General features: G+C 38.9%; 1 protein-coding gene across 5 annotated transcripts in view; it reads right to left on the minus strand.

The window, feature by feature from the left end:
* SUSD1 (sushi domain containing 1) overlaps positions 1-12,990 on the minus strand; it is a 47,580-nt gene that overhangs the window by 10,072 nt on the left and 24,518 nt on the right. For all 5 annotated transcript variants that reach the window (XM_065662696.1, XM_065662699.1, XM_065662698.1 and 2 more), the window contains 3 exons: positions 3,572-3,665; positions 2,224-2,479; positions 88-127 (listed from right to left, as the gene is read on the minus strand). In XM_065662696.1, coding sequence (XP_065518768.1) covers positions 88-127; positions 2,224-2,479; positions 3,572-3,665 — 390 coding nt within the window. The remainder of the gene's footprint in view (positions 1-87; positions 128-2,223; positions 2,480-3,571; positions 3,666-12,990) is intronic.

Below are 12,990 nucleotides of genomic sequence, written 5' to 3' on the forward strand. Positions count from 1 at the left end.
AGAAACAGCCAAAGCAACTATTAGATCATGCTGCCAAGCACAGCCATGACAACTTCTGTTTTCCCACTGAAGGAAAAATCAACTTACTTTTAATTTGTGCCCAAACAGCACAGGACTGTGTTCTCACCTGAAAATGAAAACATAAAAATCATTGTTTCTCATGGAAAGAATTTACTATCATTGACACCCTCTGCAAGAGCAGCCATCCACAACATACTGTATTTTACTGCTATTTGGAGTAGAATTTATTATTCCCCTGATAGCAGCCTCTAGCTTGTCTGTAAAGATTATAAACTACAAAGACAGAATTAGAAATAGAGCTTTGATGAAAGGCTGGCTCTAGTCTCTGGATATTCCAAGTTATCTAAATTGGAGATAGAACCTCTCCTTCCACATATGTACACTTGAAAGAGTTCTGCAGAAACAAGAAAACATTTTGCCAGGCATATTCACTTTTCTCAGATGACTTTTTATTAGCCTAATTTTAGCAGGCTTTTCTCACAGTAGGAGTCACTTTGATTCCAATTTTCAAAAGAGCTCACAGCTTTTTTCCTGAAAAGACTGCATGTCATCTCCACCTTTCACAGTCCTGCTTTTACTTCTGTTACAGGCATAAATTGTTTGATCAAAAAAACCTGATGCTGAGACTGAGCAAAAGCTATGCTAAAGAAATTATTCACAAGTAAGTTTAAACTCCAAAGATGTTTTTTAGTTCTTGCCCCTCACTATAAGCCTGGACTCTCTGCACAGCATGGAATCTATAAAGTAATCACTGGAGATTAAAATAGGTAACCGATGGATCTGAGTTATTTAAGTAGTCCCTCATGGAGAAGGACATTTCCACACAAAGGAAAAGTTGTTCCACTGAAATAAGGTTTTCATGATAATGACAGTAAATTCTCATTTAAGAATTCAGTGCCAGGTTGGACAGAGCCTTGTGTGGGATGGTTTAGTGTGAGGTGTCCCTGCCCATGGCAGGAGGGTTGGAACTAGATGATCTTAAGGTCCTTTCCAACCCTAACCATTCTATGATTCTACGATTTGTTCCTAAATCCTCCCCTGGTCTCCATTATCCCTGTATTCCAATTGCCAAATTAATCAATATGAAAAACAGTAATTTCTATCATCTTCGAATTTTCATTATCGTCCAAACTGCTTCCTTGTTTATTCCCCCTGATCTCCTCAGATCGTCCAACCAGCCTTTTAACGCATCTTATTGTCCTGCACAACTGAAATATGCATTTTAAATCTTGAAAAATAAATACTGCACAGCAGACACTCTTCTGAGGGCCTCCAAATCTCAGCAAGGGATAAATGAATGTGGACTCAACAGAAGGGAACAGCTTAACTGTGTCCACAAAATTTTATCTGAACCGATTTTCCCACCCTTACCACAAAGAAAATATGTAAGGTATATTAAGAAACAATGGCAATAAAAAGTCACAACCAAGCCATGATTTTGCAGCATGTATGATATGCATTGTATCATTATCAGCATGATGGGGTCTGGAGCCAGAAGGAAGTCTGGAGGATATCAGAAAATAGAAGTACAAAAATTAACACACTAATTAGGAGACTATGGTACAGACACATTAGAAACATGTCTGTATGTGAAATGTGTCAAATGGGAATATATTCACAAGTAAAATACATTACAGAAATGCTGATTTCACATGTATTAATAATTGAGGGCCAATTAAAGAGCAGATTTTTTTAAAAAGCAGACTTCTAAATATTAACTTTTGAATCACAATTCAGTTACTAAAGTAATCAGATTTTCAGAAATTCTCAAAACCCAACAACCCTCAATTTATAATTCTGAATTTCTTAACTCCTTAATACCAACAATCATACAAAATACAAGAGCATAAGAATTGAAGATAAACCAGTACTTTTGAGCCACAGGTTTAAGATCCATTTCAAAGAAGCAGTGCTTGGAACCAAAGCTTTTTGGTATTTGCAATCCTAATATTTATGATGGCCCTTTATTTTTAGGTTGTTCATTGTTTGCCTTTCGGCATTCAGAGTTGCTCCAACATTACAAAGACATAAATATCTGTAAGGAATTACAAGTGTTACTTAAAGACCTTCAGATTTAATCTGTCAACTAAGATCCCTGCAACATCATGAATATATTTAACACAAAGCTAACATCTTTCTCTTCTTCTCCCAGCAACATTTCATTCAACAGGTGTAAAGAAAAGGTTTTAAAACATGCATTACCTTATTCCACTCACTTATTACCCTTAAAAACACACAATACTCTTCTCCCAGCTTTAAAGGGGCATTATAGAATTTCCCATAGTAATGTCTGTCTCCAAGAGAAATTGGCATGTTATCAGCAACATCCTTTGCCCGAAATTCAGCGGCCACATATCCTTTAACATCGGTGGTGTTACTAAAGAAAGTTGCAGCAGCAAAGGAGTCACAAATAAAGGTGCTCTGCAAATTCAGAGGAAGCACAATGACTTGATAAAAACTAGAGTGAAACAAAAAAAAAAGTAAACATTAGCTCTCACTTCAGCGTACTAATAATCATTCATTAATTCACAATGTCTTTTCACACATATTTGTAGCATCTTAACTGCTTTCTATTGTCAATGTCCAATACAAATGGTTTTTAAACTAAAATATTTCTGTGTGTTCCATCACATTTTGAACAAAAGCGATGCATGTACAGATCAGAGCTTGTTCTCCTGACATACACGTTAACTTTACATGTTCATTCATGTTCAGAAGAGCATCAAAACGAGTTATTGCAGGCTCTCCGTTGCTCCTCTCATCTAATGCGTAAGTTCACCTATGAAACAATACATCACTGGCCTTTAAAAATGAACCCCTGAAACAAGATTTTTACTGTTTAAAGCAGGAGAGGACAGATACCATTTGTAAAAAAAAACAACCACAAAATAATCAAATTTGTCTTCAGACATCTCAAAACAATGTTTTATCTATAGTATCCAACCTTAGAAAGATTTAAGTACCAGGTTGTTACACCAGTCCTATCCTGAAATGTTATTAGCTTTCAAGTATTTTCTGCTCCAGTGCAATGTTGAGTTACAATTTTCCTTCTATCACTGACAGCACTTAGGAAGGTATAAATCATATTTTGACAGTAATATACTAATATTAAAACACTACTTGAGAATATGCATAAATACAGATACTGTTCATTTTCTCTGTCTCCTAGACAAAACAAAAGTACTGCTGCATGAGTTTGCTGGAAAAAAAAAAAAAAATCACATGGGTAGAGCTGTGCTTGGATCCATCAATAAAAAGCTACTGTGGTTTCACTGTGGATAAAGGTTGAAAAAAAAAAACCCCACAAAAAAAAAAGTCCACAAAACAACAGCGAAAAAACAATTATAAAACACAGAATTTTGCTCCAGAAAGCAGGGAAGAGTCTGAAACCAAATACTACTCTGCTAAGAGAAAAGAAACTGCGAGTTACAGCTTAAGTTTTCTTCCGCTGCTAACAAAAATATGTAACTCCCACAGAAAGTTTCAATATGTAAGTAACATAAATCTGCAGAATATTTTTTGAAAGGGTGAAGAGCGCACAGAGACAAACCTGATCGGTCCATTTTGATCTTCTGCTTTCCGAAGTCTGAGCAAGGGTGCAGAACCTGTTACTGCAACAAATTCTACATCTGGGAAAGGGGGATCTAGAAAATAAAAAAATATCTGCACTTCAGAGAGATTTTAGAAATACTTCAGCATGAGGGTTCCTAGCTATTTTTTCCCCAAAAACTTCCTATGTTAACTGAGCCTCAAACCCCTGACAGATGAATTCTGCAAGCAACATGAATAGTCTGGTCAAGAAAAACACAAAGTGAATATGAACATGATGGCATGGCGGCCCTAACTCAACCTTCTGTACTGACGTGTATCTGCTAACTGGGAACAACAGAGGTTCCCCAAAATGATGGTAGACTATGGAGAACTGAGACAGGAAATAGTTGGAAGAAGTAGTATCATTTATTAGACCAACTTGAAATAGTCAAGGAGAAGAAAAAGTTGAAACTCCAGGCACACAGCCCACTACAAGAAATAAAGGGAGTATCTGTTAGTGTCAAATGCGCTTTCAAGAAAGCAACTTCCTTAGTTACTACTCACAGTCAGCTAGCAATACTCAGTGCCCTAAACTGGATTTCAGTATGGATACACACACAGCTCAAATTTGGTCTAGTGGAATTTGCATCAAGGCGAAAATGGAACAAACACTCCTGCCTCTAATTTCAATGGCAATGATGACAGCTGCACACTCATATGGAAATGACCATTATCAGCCTGGCAGCAAAAATGAAAAGAGATTCAGTATATACAACCAAGGGGGCAAGAGCGTGAAGCATGGATACTATCTACCCCAGAAGTCTGAAAGAACTAGCACAGATATTTACAGGTATGGCTAGGCTGTTTGAAAACTGCTCTATCAAGCTACTGATGCGGTATCTGACTAAAGAGTAACAAATGCAGTGCTTATGTACAAAAAACAAAGCTTCAGAGCACCATTAGAAAGAATAATCAATGTCATGGAGGCAAACAAAAGTAAATCAATGAACATCTGTCAAAGCTAAGACACATCAGACAAAATGATGTCTTGCTGAGACACATGGAGTTTTCAAACAGCTGGAATACAGACTGCTGCACATATATGTTGAAATATAGGAAATCATTAGTTCAGCAGGAGAAAAAATGTTAAGTGGGTAAATAACTGCTAAATAGACAGCTGTCAAAATACAGCATGTTGGAAGCAGAAGTACTGGGATGCAGGAAGGTTGCTAGAATAGCTCCTCCAAGACTAAAGTGAGTACCAAGTCTGGCATTCTGCTAACAATCATGGTGCAAATCCCTGTGCATACAGATGCATTGTGCTGCTTAAACTATGTTAGTGTAAAACAAAAGCAGAATGAAGACATTATGCAAGATGAGCTGAATCACCTTTACAGCTGTTTTGCAGAAATGGGATGAAATTCACCAGTATGAAGTACGTAACAGTGAAGTAGTTGGGACTACAAATATATTCTATAAATTCTCTCTATATATTCATATATATTCTAAGCTCCTTTGCGTAGCAGGAGGAGCTTATCAGTACATCTCAGAATGAATGTTAATAACCAAAATGATCACGGGGGGGGGGGGGGGGGAAGAGTGCTCTAAAAAGTACAAGAAACAGATTTCTCTAACACTAGAATAGTACACAAGAGGTACAGAGGGCCCAAGTGTGCCATTTCACAGTGTCTGAAGTGCCAATCATCAGTTCAACAGAGCTAAGTGAAACCAGTGCAGAGGATGGCAAGAAAGATTCAAACAAAAGAGAAATTCTCATACACGAGGGAACCATAACCTGGTCTTTGTATCCTATTAGAAATAAATTTGAAAGCCTACATGATCTTTGCTTTAAACAGGTAAAACATGGGAAAAGAACAACTTAAGTAGAGTATGCCCAAAATAAATACAATAGTCCATATGAGGCATCCCTACCAAGAAAAACCCTATTTTGCCCTTGGCAAAACCATCCTTAAGAGAACCTCCTGGTAGTTGCCTTTAACAGGTCCTCTTCAAGAACATGCTATAGGTGAACTACCAGTAGTTCAATTCCTATAAACAGCTAGGAATGTTTAAGATTGAAATCAGAGTAAGATTATATCTAGCAAAGCCTTAATGTTCCACAGTGGCCTTCCCCTAGCAGAGACAGGATAGAAAACTCTTTCAGATAGTTGTCTGAGTTAATGAAGTGTATTGCATGGCTGCCTGCAAGAACAGAAAATGGTATTTACTTCAGAGGGTCTTTTCAACACTTCTGCAACTGCAGATATTGAAAAATATACAGTCAGTATTTCTATCAGAACAAAATGAACAAACAAATAATATTTGTCAGGCAACCTTTTTGTCCTTTGCACCTTGCAAACATAAGCAAATAGAACTTAAGAACTGTAAACCCTCCCTATAATTTCGGTCATTCCTTGGCACATACATTGCCAGTGGATGGTGTGAAAGGAAAATACATCTGTCCAGATAGATTCATCTGGTACATTTCTCCTATCTTCCTCTGCTTTGGCATCCAGTACCAGCAGGAGACACTGTTATTAATTTGCCTTGAGAATGTTCCAATTTGTAAGAAAAACTTGGGAATTTCCTCTTTAATGCCAGACATTACGTGCACTGTATGCAAGAGTTTTGAATACGTTTTTCCAGATAAGCAGTGCAAGGGTGAACATAGGGCAAAAAGACTGCTGACTATGTTCGTAACAATTTCATTTTTTTATTTTCTGTAATTTGATAGGAAAAATGCAGAACATGAAAATAAGCAGCCATCCAGCACTGTCAGTGTTAGTAAGTGGGCAAAAGAGAGCAAAATCTTACACCACACACACACACACACACACAGAGTGCTCTTAATGCTTGGAGCCTTTTGCCATTTCTAGCTGCTGGTAAGAAATACAAATTACTACAGATTTCAAGTATACCAAGGGCAATCTGCCTCTTTTAGTAAGAAAAGGGAATGGACAAAATAAAAGAAAGAGTAAGAATAAATGAAAGGAATTAATTTCATTTTTGCTTCAGTAAACAGTAAAGAAACTGAAGGAGGCACTCCCCACAGAGTATTTGTCCACTATGACTTTTAATAAAGCACTTTTCCAGCAATTCAACATTTTTTAAAATGTCTGCTCTGAGGTCATCATACATTCCAGATTTAAAATCCACATGGAAAAAACACTGACAATATCATCTAGAACAGTGGGAGAGAAAGGGGGAATGCTACGAAGAAGGGGTGTTTGCACTAGGTGAGCTGTAAGAAGAAAGCAAGATCCTCCAGTCTGTTTTAGCGCTGTCTTTGTTACAGGTTTTGGGATGTTTTAACTCCTCATCAGCAGAACTGACTAACATACCTGTAGCAGCATCAGGTAAATACAGAAGAACATAGAAAGAAATGCAAATATGTCCAAAGATAGTCCTACTCTAAGCACCTCCTTGTCATAGCAACCCGATGTCACTAACACCTGGACATTTCATGTACTGGCTCGTCTTCCACAGTCAGAGTGCATTTGCCGAGTTTGTCTCCAAACATGAAAGCAGACAACAGGAAAGAAGGTACATGCCAGGAAGTTCATTGCAACAGCCCTGGGACACAGCACATGCCTGAAAGCTGGAGGAAAAGACAGCTTCACTGTAATCATGCCATTCAGAAAAACCTAGCAGTTCCCTATTCGCTACCGTAAAAGCAATGGAACAACTACATTTCTTTCTTTAATCCTGGAAATGAACTGTTTACTTCTTGTTTTAAATTCCTGCTTGCTGCCGATACGATTTACTGTGGCAGCCTGAAGACTTCACAGGCAAACTGCTGCAATACAAGGAACATGGGCAGTACTGTGACATTCTCCAGTAGTGGTAACAGGAATATTTAATGCCTTTCCTGTCATCTGACCACTTGGTACAACTCTGAACCTGTAACTCTGGGACAACACTACTTAGCTCTGAATAAACAATGCATGCAAGAAAGGTTGTAAGTTTCCTATACACAGTAAGGAGAAAAATGAAAGCATAGATCTATTTCTATCCTACCCTATATATTGATATGTACAAAACCTGTTAAACTGAATTTGTAGCTTATTAAAACAAGGTGCCAGCTTGATGCCAGCACAGCCCTCCTCACAGACTGCCTTATTTTGTGTTGATGATAAAGCTTTAAAAATGCTAATAGAAGCATTTTAGAATGCTTATGCTAATGGTTATGCTAATAGAAGCATAACCAGAGAGACCAAAACCAAATGCCAACTCTTCCTAAGATCAGGGAAATCAAATCAAAGATTCCTCTTAAGGCCAAGTACTAGCTGAAGTAACACAGTTTTGGTGATAATCATTTCCTTCAAACAAGTGATTTTTTTTTTTATGGTTATTTCATAACTTAATGACCAAAATACTGAATTTTAACCAACTAAGTAAAAAACAGTGCTGTAAAATAAATTTTAAAACAGAGATACAGATAAAACAGAAAAGTTTCATACGTATTACTGTCTGAAGAGCCAATAAAGTTTACTGTACATATTAAGCACACTTAACAAAAGTGAGAAGAGATTTTTAACTTGGAGAAAGACATTACTTAAAGAAGGGACAAAAGGAAGAAATCTGAAAAAAACAAGACCTTATCTAACACAAAATGACCATATAAACCTTCTTCAAAGACTGGTCATCTCTGGAAATTTCACTCATGTGATTCCTTCTGCTGACTGTGACCTCTGCTCTCCTGATCTGTGGCTGAACGTCACACCCTCCCGCTCCTCATAGGAAAGGTACACATTCAGTGAGGGTGACAGTAAAACTGGGAAGGGAACTACTGCCCACTGCCATGCCACCAGCCAGGCACAGCTCTGCCGGCTGTGCTGCTGCTCTGCCTCCTGCAGGTTTGGGTCCTGCATTGTGTGGCACTGAGATCTGCTTTGCAAAATGTCCTTACCCTGGCTGCACAGGACATGCGGCACTGGGATGAGCAGCTCCTCAGACACACGAAGGGGAAGGCACTGACACAGCACTCGCCATGGGAGAGCAGCAAACTCTGCCCAGAGAACATGCAGCAAGGAGCCTGTTCAGCTAAGAGGCATGAGGAAATGCACTTTTTCTTCCTTCTCATCTGTGAAACATCCACTCAAAAGCAAACAGTATGGAAATCAACTCCATTCCTTGCAGTGGCAGGCTGGGGAAGAGTTTGCTGGTTGCAGCTTTCATGCTGTCAGAGGCACTCACCGGCACTGCCCCTTTATTGCAGCAAGAGCTGCAGGACCTGCAGCTCCTACCCCAGCAATGCGGGGCCAAGGAGCAAACCTGGGAGTGAGCTGCAGCAGGAAAGCCCACGCTGCACTGCCCCACACTGGGATGGGCAGGATGTGAAGGCAAGCAGACCGGTAAGATCCAGGACATGGGAACTGCAACAGCTGCCCAGCTGCTTTGCTCTCTCCCTGCTGAGGATCCAAAGCCCAGCTCTACTCATCTGCACCCAGAAACAACCAACTTCAAGGCTTCCTGAGTGACTTCTTAGAGCCAGGCAGAGCTCAAACAGAAAGTGTTTCCTTGCTTCCTCACAAAGGAAGTGGGGTACATGATTTCAGATGTCTTTAACTGCTTCAGTAAGCCTTGCTGTCTCACAGAGGTTAACACTGAAGTCAATGAAAGGTAGCACTGTCAGCAGCTCAGCAAAACAGAAAGTGGAGCTGCAAGCAACTGAGCTTTAGTAAACTCTTGGGATCTAAGCCCAAAGTTTGATGACTCCAAGCTGAGCTGCTGTAGCTGAAACACCTGAGGGACGGGATGCCACGCAGAGGGACCTGGACAGGTTTGAGAAGTGGCCCCCTGCAAACCCCATCAGGTTTAACAAGGCCAAGGTGCAAGGTCCTGCACCTGGGTCAGGGCAACCCCTGGTATCAATACAGGCTGAGGGATGAGGATTTAGGGTTGCTTGTGGATGAGAGATTGGACATGAGCCTGCAATGTGGTCTTGCAGCCCATTAAGCCAACTGTAAGTTGGGCTGCATCCAAATGAGCATGACCAGCAGGTCAAGGGAAGTAAACATTCCCCTCTATTCTGCTCTCATGAGAACTCACATAGATACTGAATTCAGTTCTGGAATCCTTAGTACAGGAAAGACATGGATCTGTTGGAGAGGGTCCAGAGGTGGCCACAAAAGTGATCAGAGGGCTGGAACACCTCTCCTATCATGAAAGACTGAGAGAGTTGAGCTTTTTCAGCCTGGAGAAGAGAAGACTTTACGGAGATCTTATTGTGGCCTTAAAAGGGGCTTATAAGAAAGATGGGGAGACACTTCTTAGCAGGGCCTGTTGCAAAAGGACAAGGGGTAATGGTTTTAAACTGAAAAAGGGGAGATTCAGACTAGGTATTAGAATAAACTTTCTATTGTAAGTGTAATGAAACACTGGCACAGATTGCCCAGAGAGTTGGTAGATGCCCCATCCCTGGTAGTGTTTAAGGTCATGTTCACAGGGCTCTGGTCTAGGTGAAGATGTCCCAGCTCACTGTAGGAGACTGGACTAGATGACCTTTAAAGGTCCCTTCCAAGCCAAACCATTCTATCATTGTATCTTAGAAATGGAGATAGTAGCAGTGTGTATGTGTGACCTTTTTATATATAAATTCATTGCAGGAGAGAGTATACAATCCATCTTCTTCCCCATTAGTAGCCTATTTTTGCATTGTTTTTTTCGATTTGGTGTTTCATTCATTTTAGTTAACGCTAATTACACTAACTAGTTGAGGACAACATCCAGGCTAAGGAAAATACATTACTATAGATTTATAAAGGTCTGAGGCAATACTGAAGAACCCCCTCTTCACGCAGCAGATGGAAAAGATTAAAAAAGGAAGTATGTTCAGCATGTAAAGCATAGACTGTGACACCTCTATCAATTGCTTTCTAAACATAGTCATAGAGGTGATTGGAACAATCATGACTTGACAAGTATTTATGAAAAATTCTTGCCATGAAACAGGTCAGAAAAATAACGGAGGCATGGATATGAACTTAAGTATCACTTAACTATTTGAACAGTCTGCATAGGAATACAAAGCGTACGCATGAACATACATATGAAAGTGTTTACAGGACTGGCAGCTAATTTCCTCCCTACATTAAAAAAAAAAATAAACCAGACTCAGGTCTGAATCACCTCACGCTCCCTATTACATAAATTGGAAACTCCCTTCTCTGCAGTACTGGTGCTTTGAACCTGCACGCTATCATGGACTGTCTCTCTGAAGGAACATGATGTGCTGTCAGAGTAACTCTCAGGCTAAGAGCTCGCCAACAGCTTTTCACTTCCTCACTGCAGAGTAATCTGTTTTGTCTGTCTTTTCCCAGACTTTTAAAAAAGTCCTTCTATGAAGGGATGAGTGTAAATCTTTTTTATCATACAAACAGAGCAGAACAATAACATCTTTTACGTTTGTGTGTACATCCATGGGCAAGCAAACAAATTAGTCATCCCAACCTGATCTGTAATGTAGTACGTTTTTCACATACTGAGATGAAAGTGCAGGGCTCCATAAAATTATACTCTGTACATGATAAAATTAATTCTTCTAATTCAAGTGACTTTCTAGACTCTCTGCTTGCAAGCCTACTTTCTGAGTTACGTGTTCATAACAAGAGAGAGAGGATACACACAAAAGAGTATGTAGCCTGCAGATATATCCTGCAGATATAAACAGATTCAAATATCAACAGTATTTTTAAACAGCTCAACTGAAGAAGTTTCTCTTATTTAGGGCATTAGAAGCAAAAGCAAAAGCATTACATCTTTATTATTTGTTTTTTCAAACACTTGCAAGTGGTTTCAAAATTAAGTCTTTTAAATTCATATGTGAAAACCTCTCACAAATGGTCTTCATAAAGGAAAAGGAACAGAGCCACGTGTAAGTAGAGTAATCCCAACAGAAATAATGAATGAAAAAGTACACCCACAAGACACTCTTTTCCTTATTTGGAAACAGATACGAACTCTCTTGCTTTAAAGACAATCTTGCTACCATCTTTTTACAACTACAATATAATCACTGCCTAATCATTTTTCATAGTTGACTCAATGTCTTATCTCAAGCAGACAGGTGCTGAGAGCTTGTCTAAAATAAGCCAAGACAACATAAAAGACTGTGCAAGATGCCTGTTACTGGAAGTATGAAAGGAGTAGAATTTCAATGATCCATGAAGCATTTGCTAGACTATACTTACCATCCACAAGATGATGGGCAGCATCAATTTTGTACTCAGCACAAAACTAATTTTAAAGGCTGCTACTTGCTAGGGGTAAGAGCAGGCTTGTAAGTCCCATGTGCTTGCTTTTTTTCTTTAGAAATACTATGGATATAACATATCCTCATTCAAAGGAGATATAAATGTAGATACAGATCTTCAGCATACAGAAGTAGTTTTCTTAACATGCACTTTCAAATCTTCCTTTTTGAAAAAAGGCCCAGACTTATGGCTAACATTTACATGCTTACTGTATTCTGCAGCAGTCTTTAATAATTTACAGATGACTATCCTTGTCAGGAAATTAAGTCTCTTACACAGTGTTCATCCAACTGCCTGGGACATGGCCCTTCACAGCAGCTCAAACTCTACAGTCAAGATTTCCCAAAGTCTCAAAATGTGGGAAGCGTGTGGAAGACAAGGAGTCACAACATCCAGATTTGCCCCCAGATGGGGAAACAGACCAACTGATGGTGCATTTGTTAAAGGATGCTGTATGAAACCTTGGACAACAAATGAGGCCACCTCCAGTACATTAAGAGTAAAATAGTTCTGTAAGTCTCAGATTCCTTAGAGCCTCTTTGCTTAAGGAATATCTTACACTTATACAGTACCATTTAGCCAGAAACCCAACAGAGCCAAAAAACACGTTTTAGACTTAAGGTGGCAGATGAGATCATTCCACCCACCATGGAAACACAACCATCTGGTATAACAACATACATGATTACAAAATAATTGGACAAATGAAAAAGCAAATTATACACCTACTCTAAAATTATAACTAGTTTTATATAAATAAAGTTGCTTGTATAGATAATGAAATTCCGAAAACATAAGGCACGGAAGTCAAAGGGACACTGTCAGAAGAATTATATTAACTGTATCATTTTCATCTCAGATAAACTGAAATAGCAACAAATTCAACACTTTTAAAAATTCTTATTTAGTGAGCTTTGCAGCATGGTCACTGCTGGCTTTTTAATTTTGACTCAATTTCAACCACAAAAATATAGACTTTTATTTTTTTGCTTCTATTAAAAAAACTCACAATATGAATTGTATGCATGACAAGTTTTGGATGAAGATTTCTAATGACAGAACAACACCTACCTTTTATTGCTTATTGAAAAAACTACCTACCAGATACAAAATGGCTTGCATAGCAGGATCTTCTAAGTGACCTAACTTCTATGTGAAGACCTTTTCTGGGGCTGTGCATGTG

This window comes from Lathamus discolor, chromosome Z (genome assembly GCF_037157495.1).
Source record: "Lathamus discolor isolate bLatDis1 chromosome Z, bLatDis1.hap1, whole genome shotgun sequence".
NCBI classification, from domain to species: Eukaryota; Metazoa; Chordata; class Aves; order Psittaciformes; family Psittacidae; genus Lathamus; species Lathamus discolor.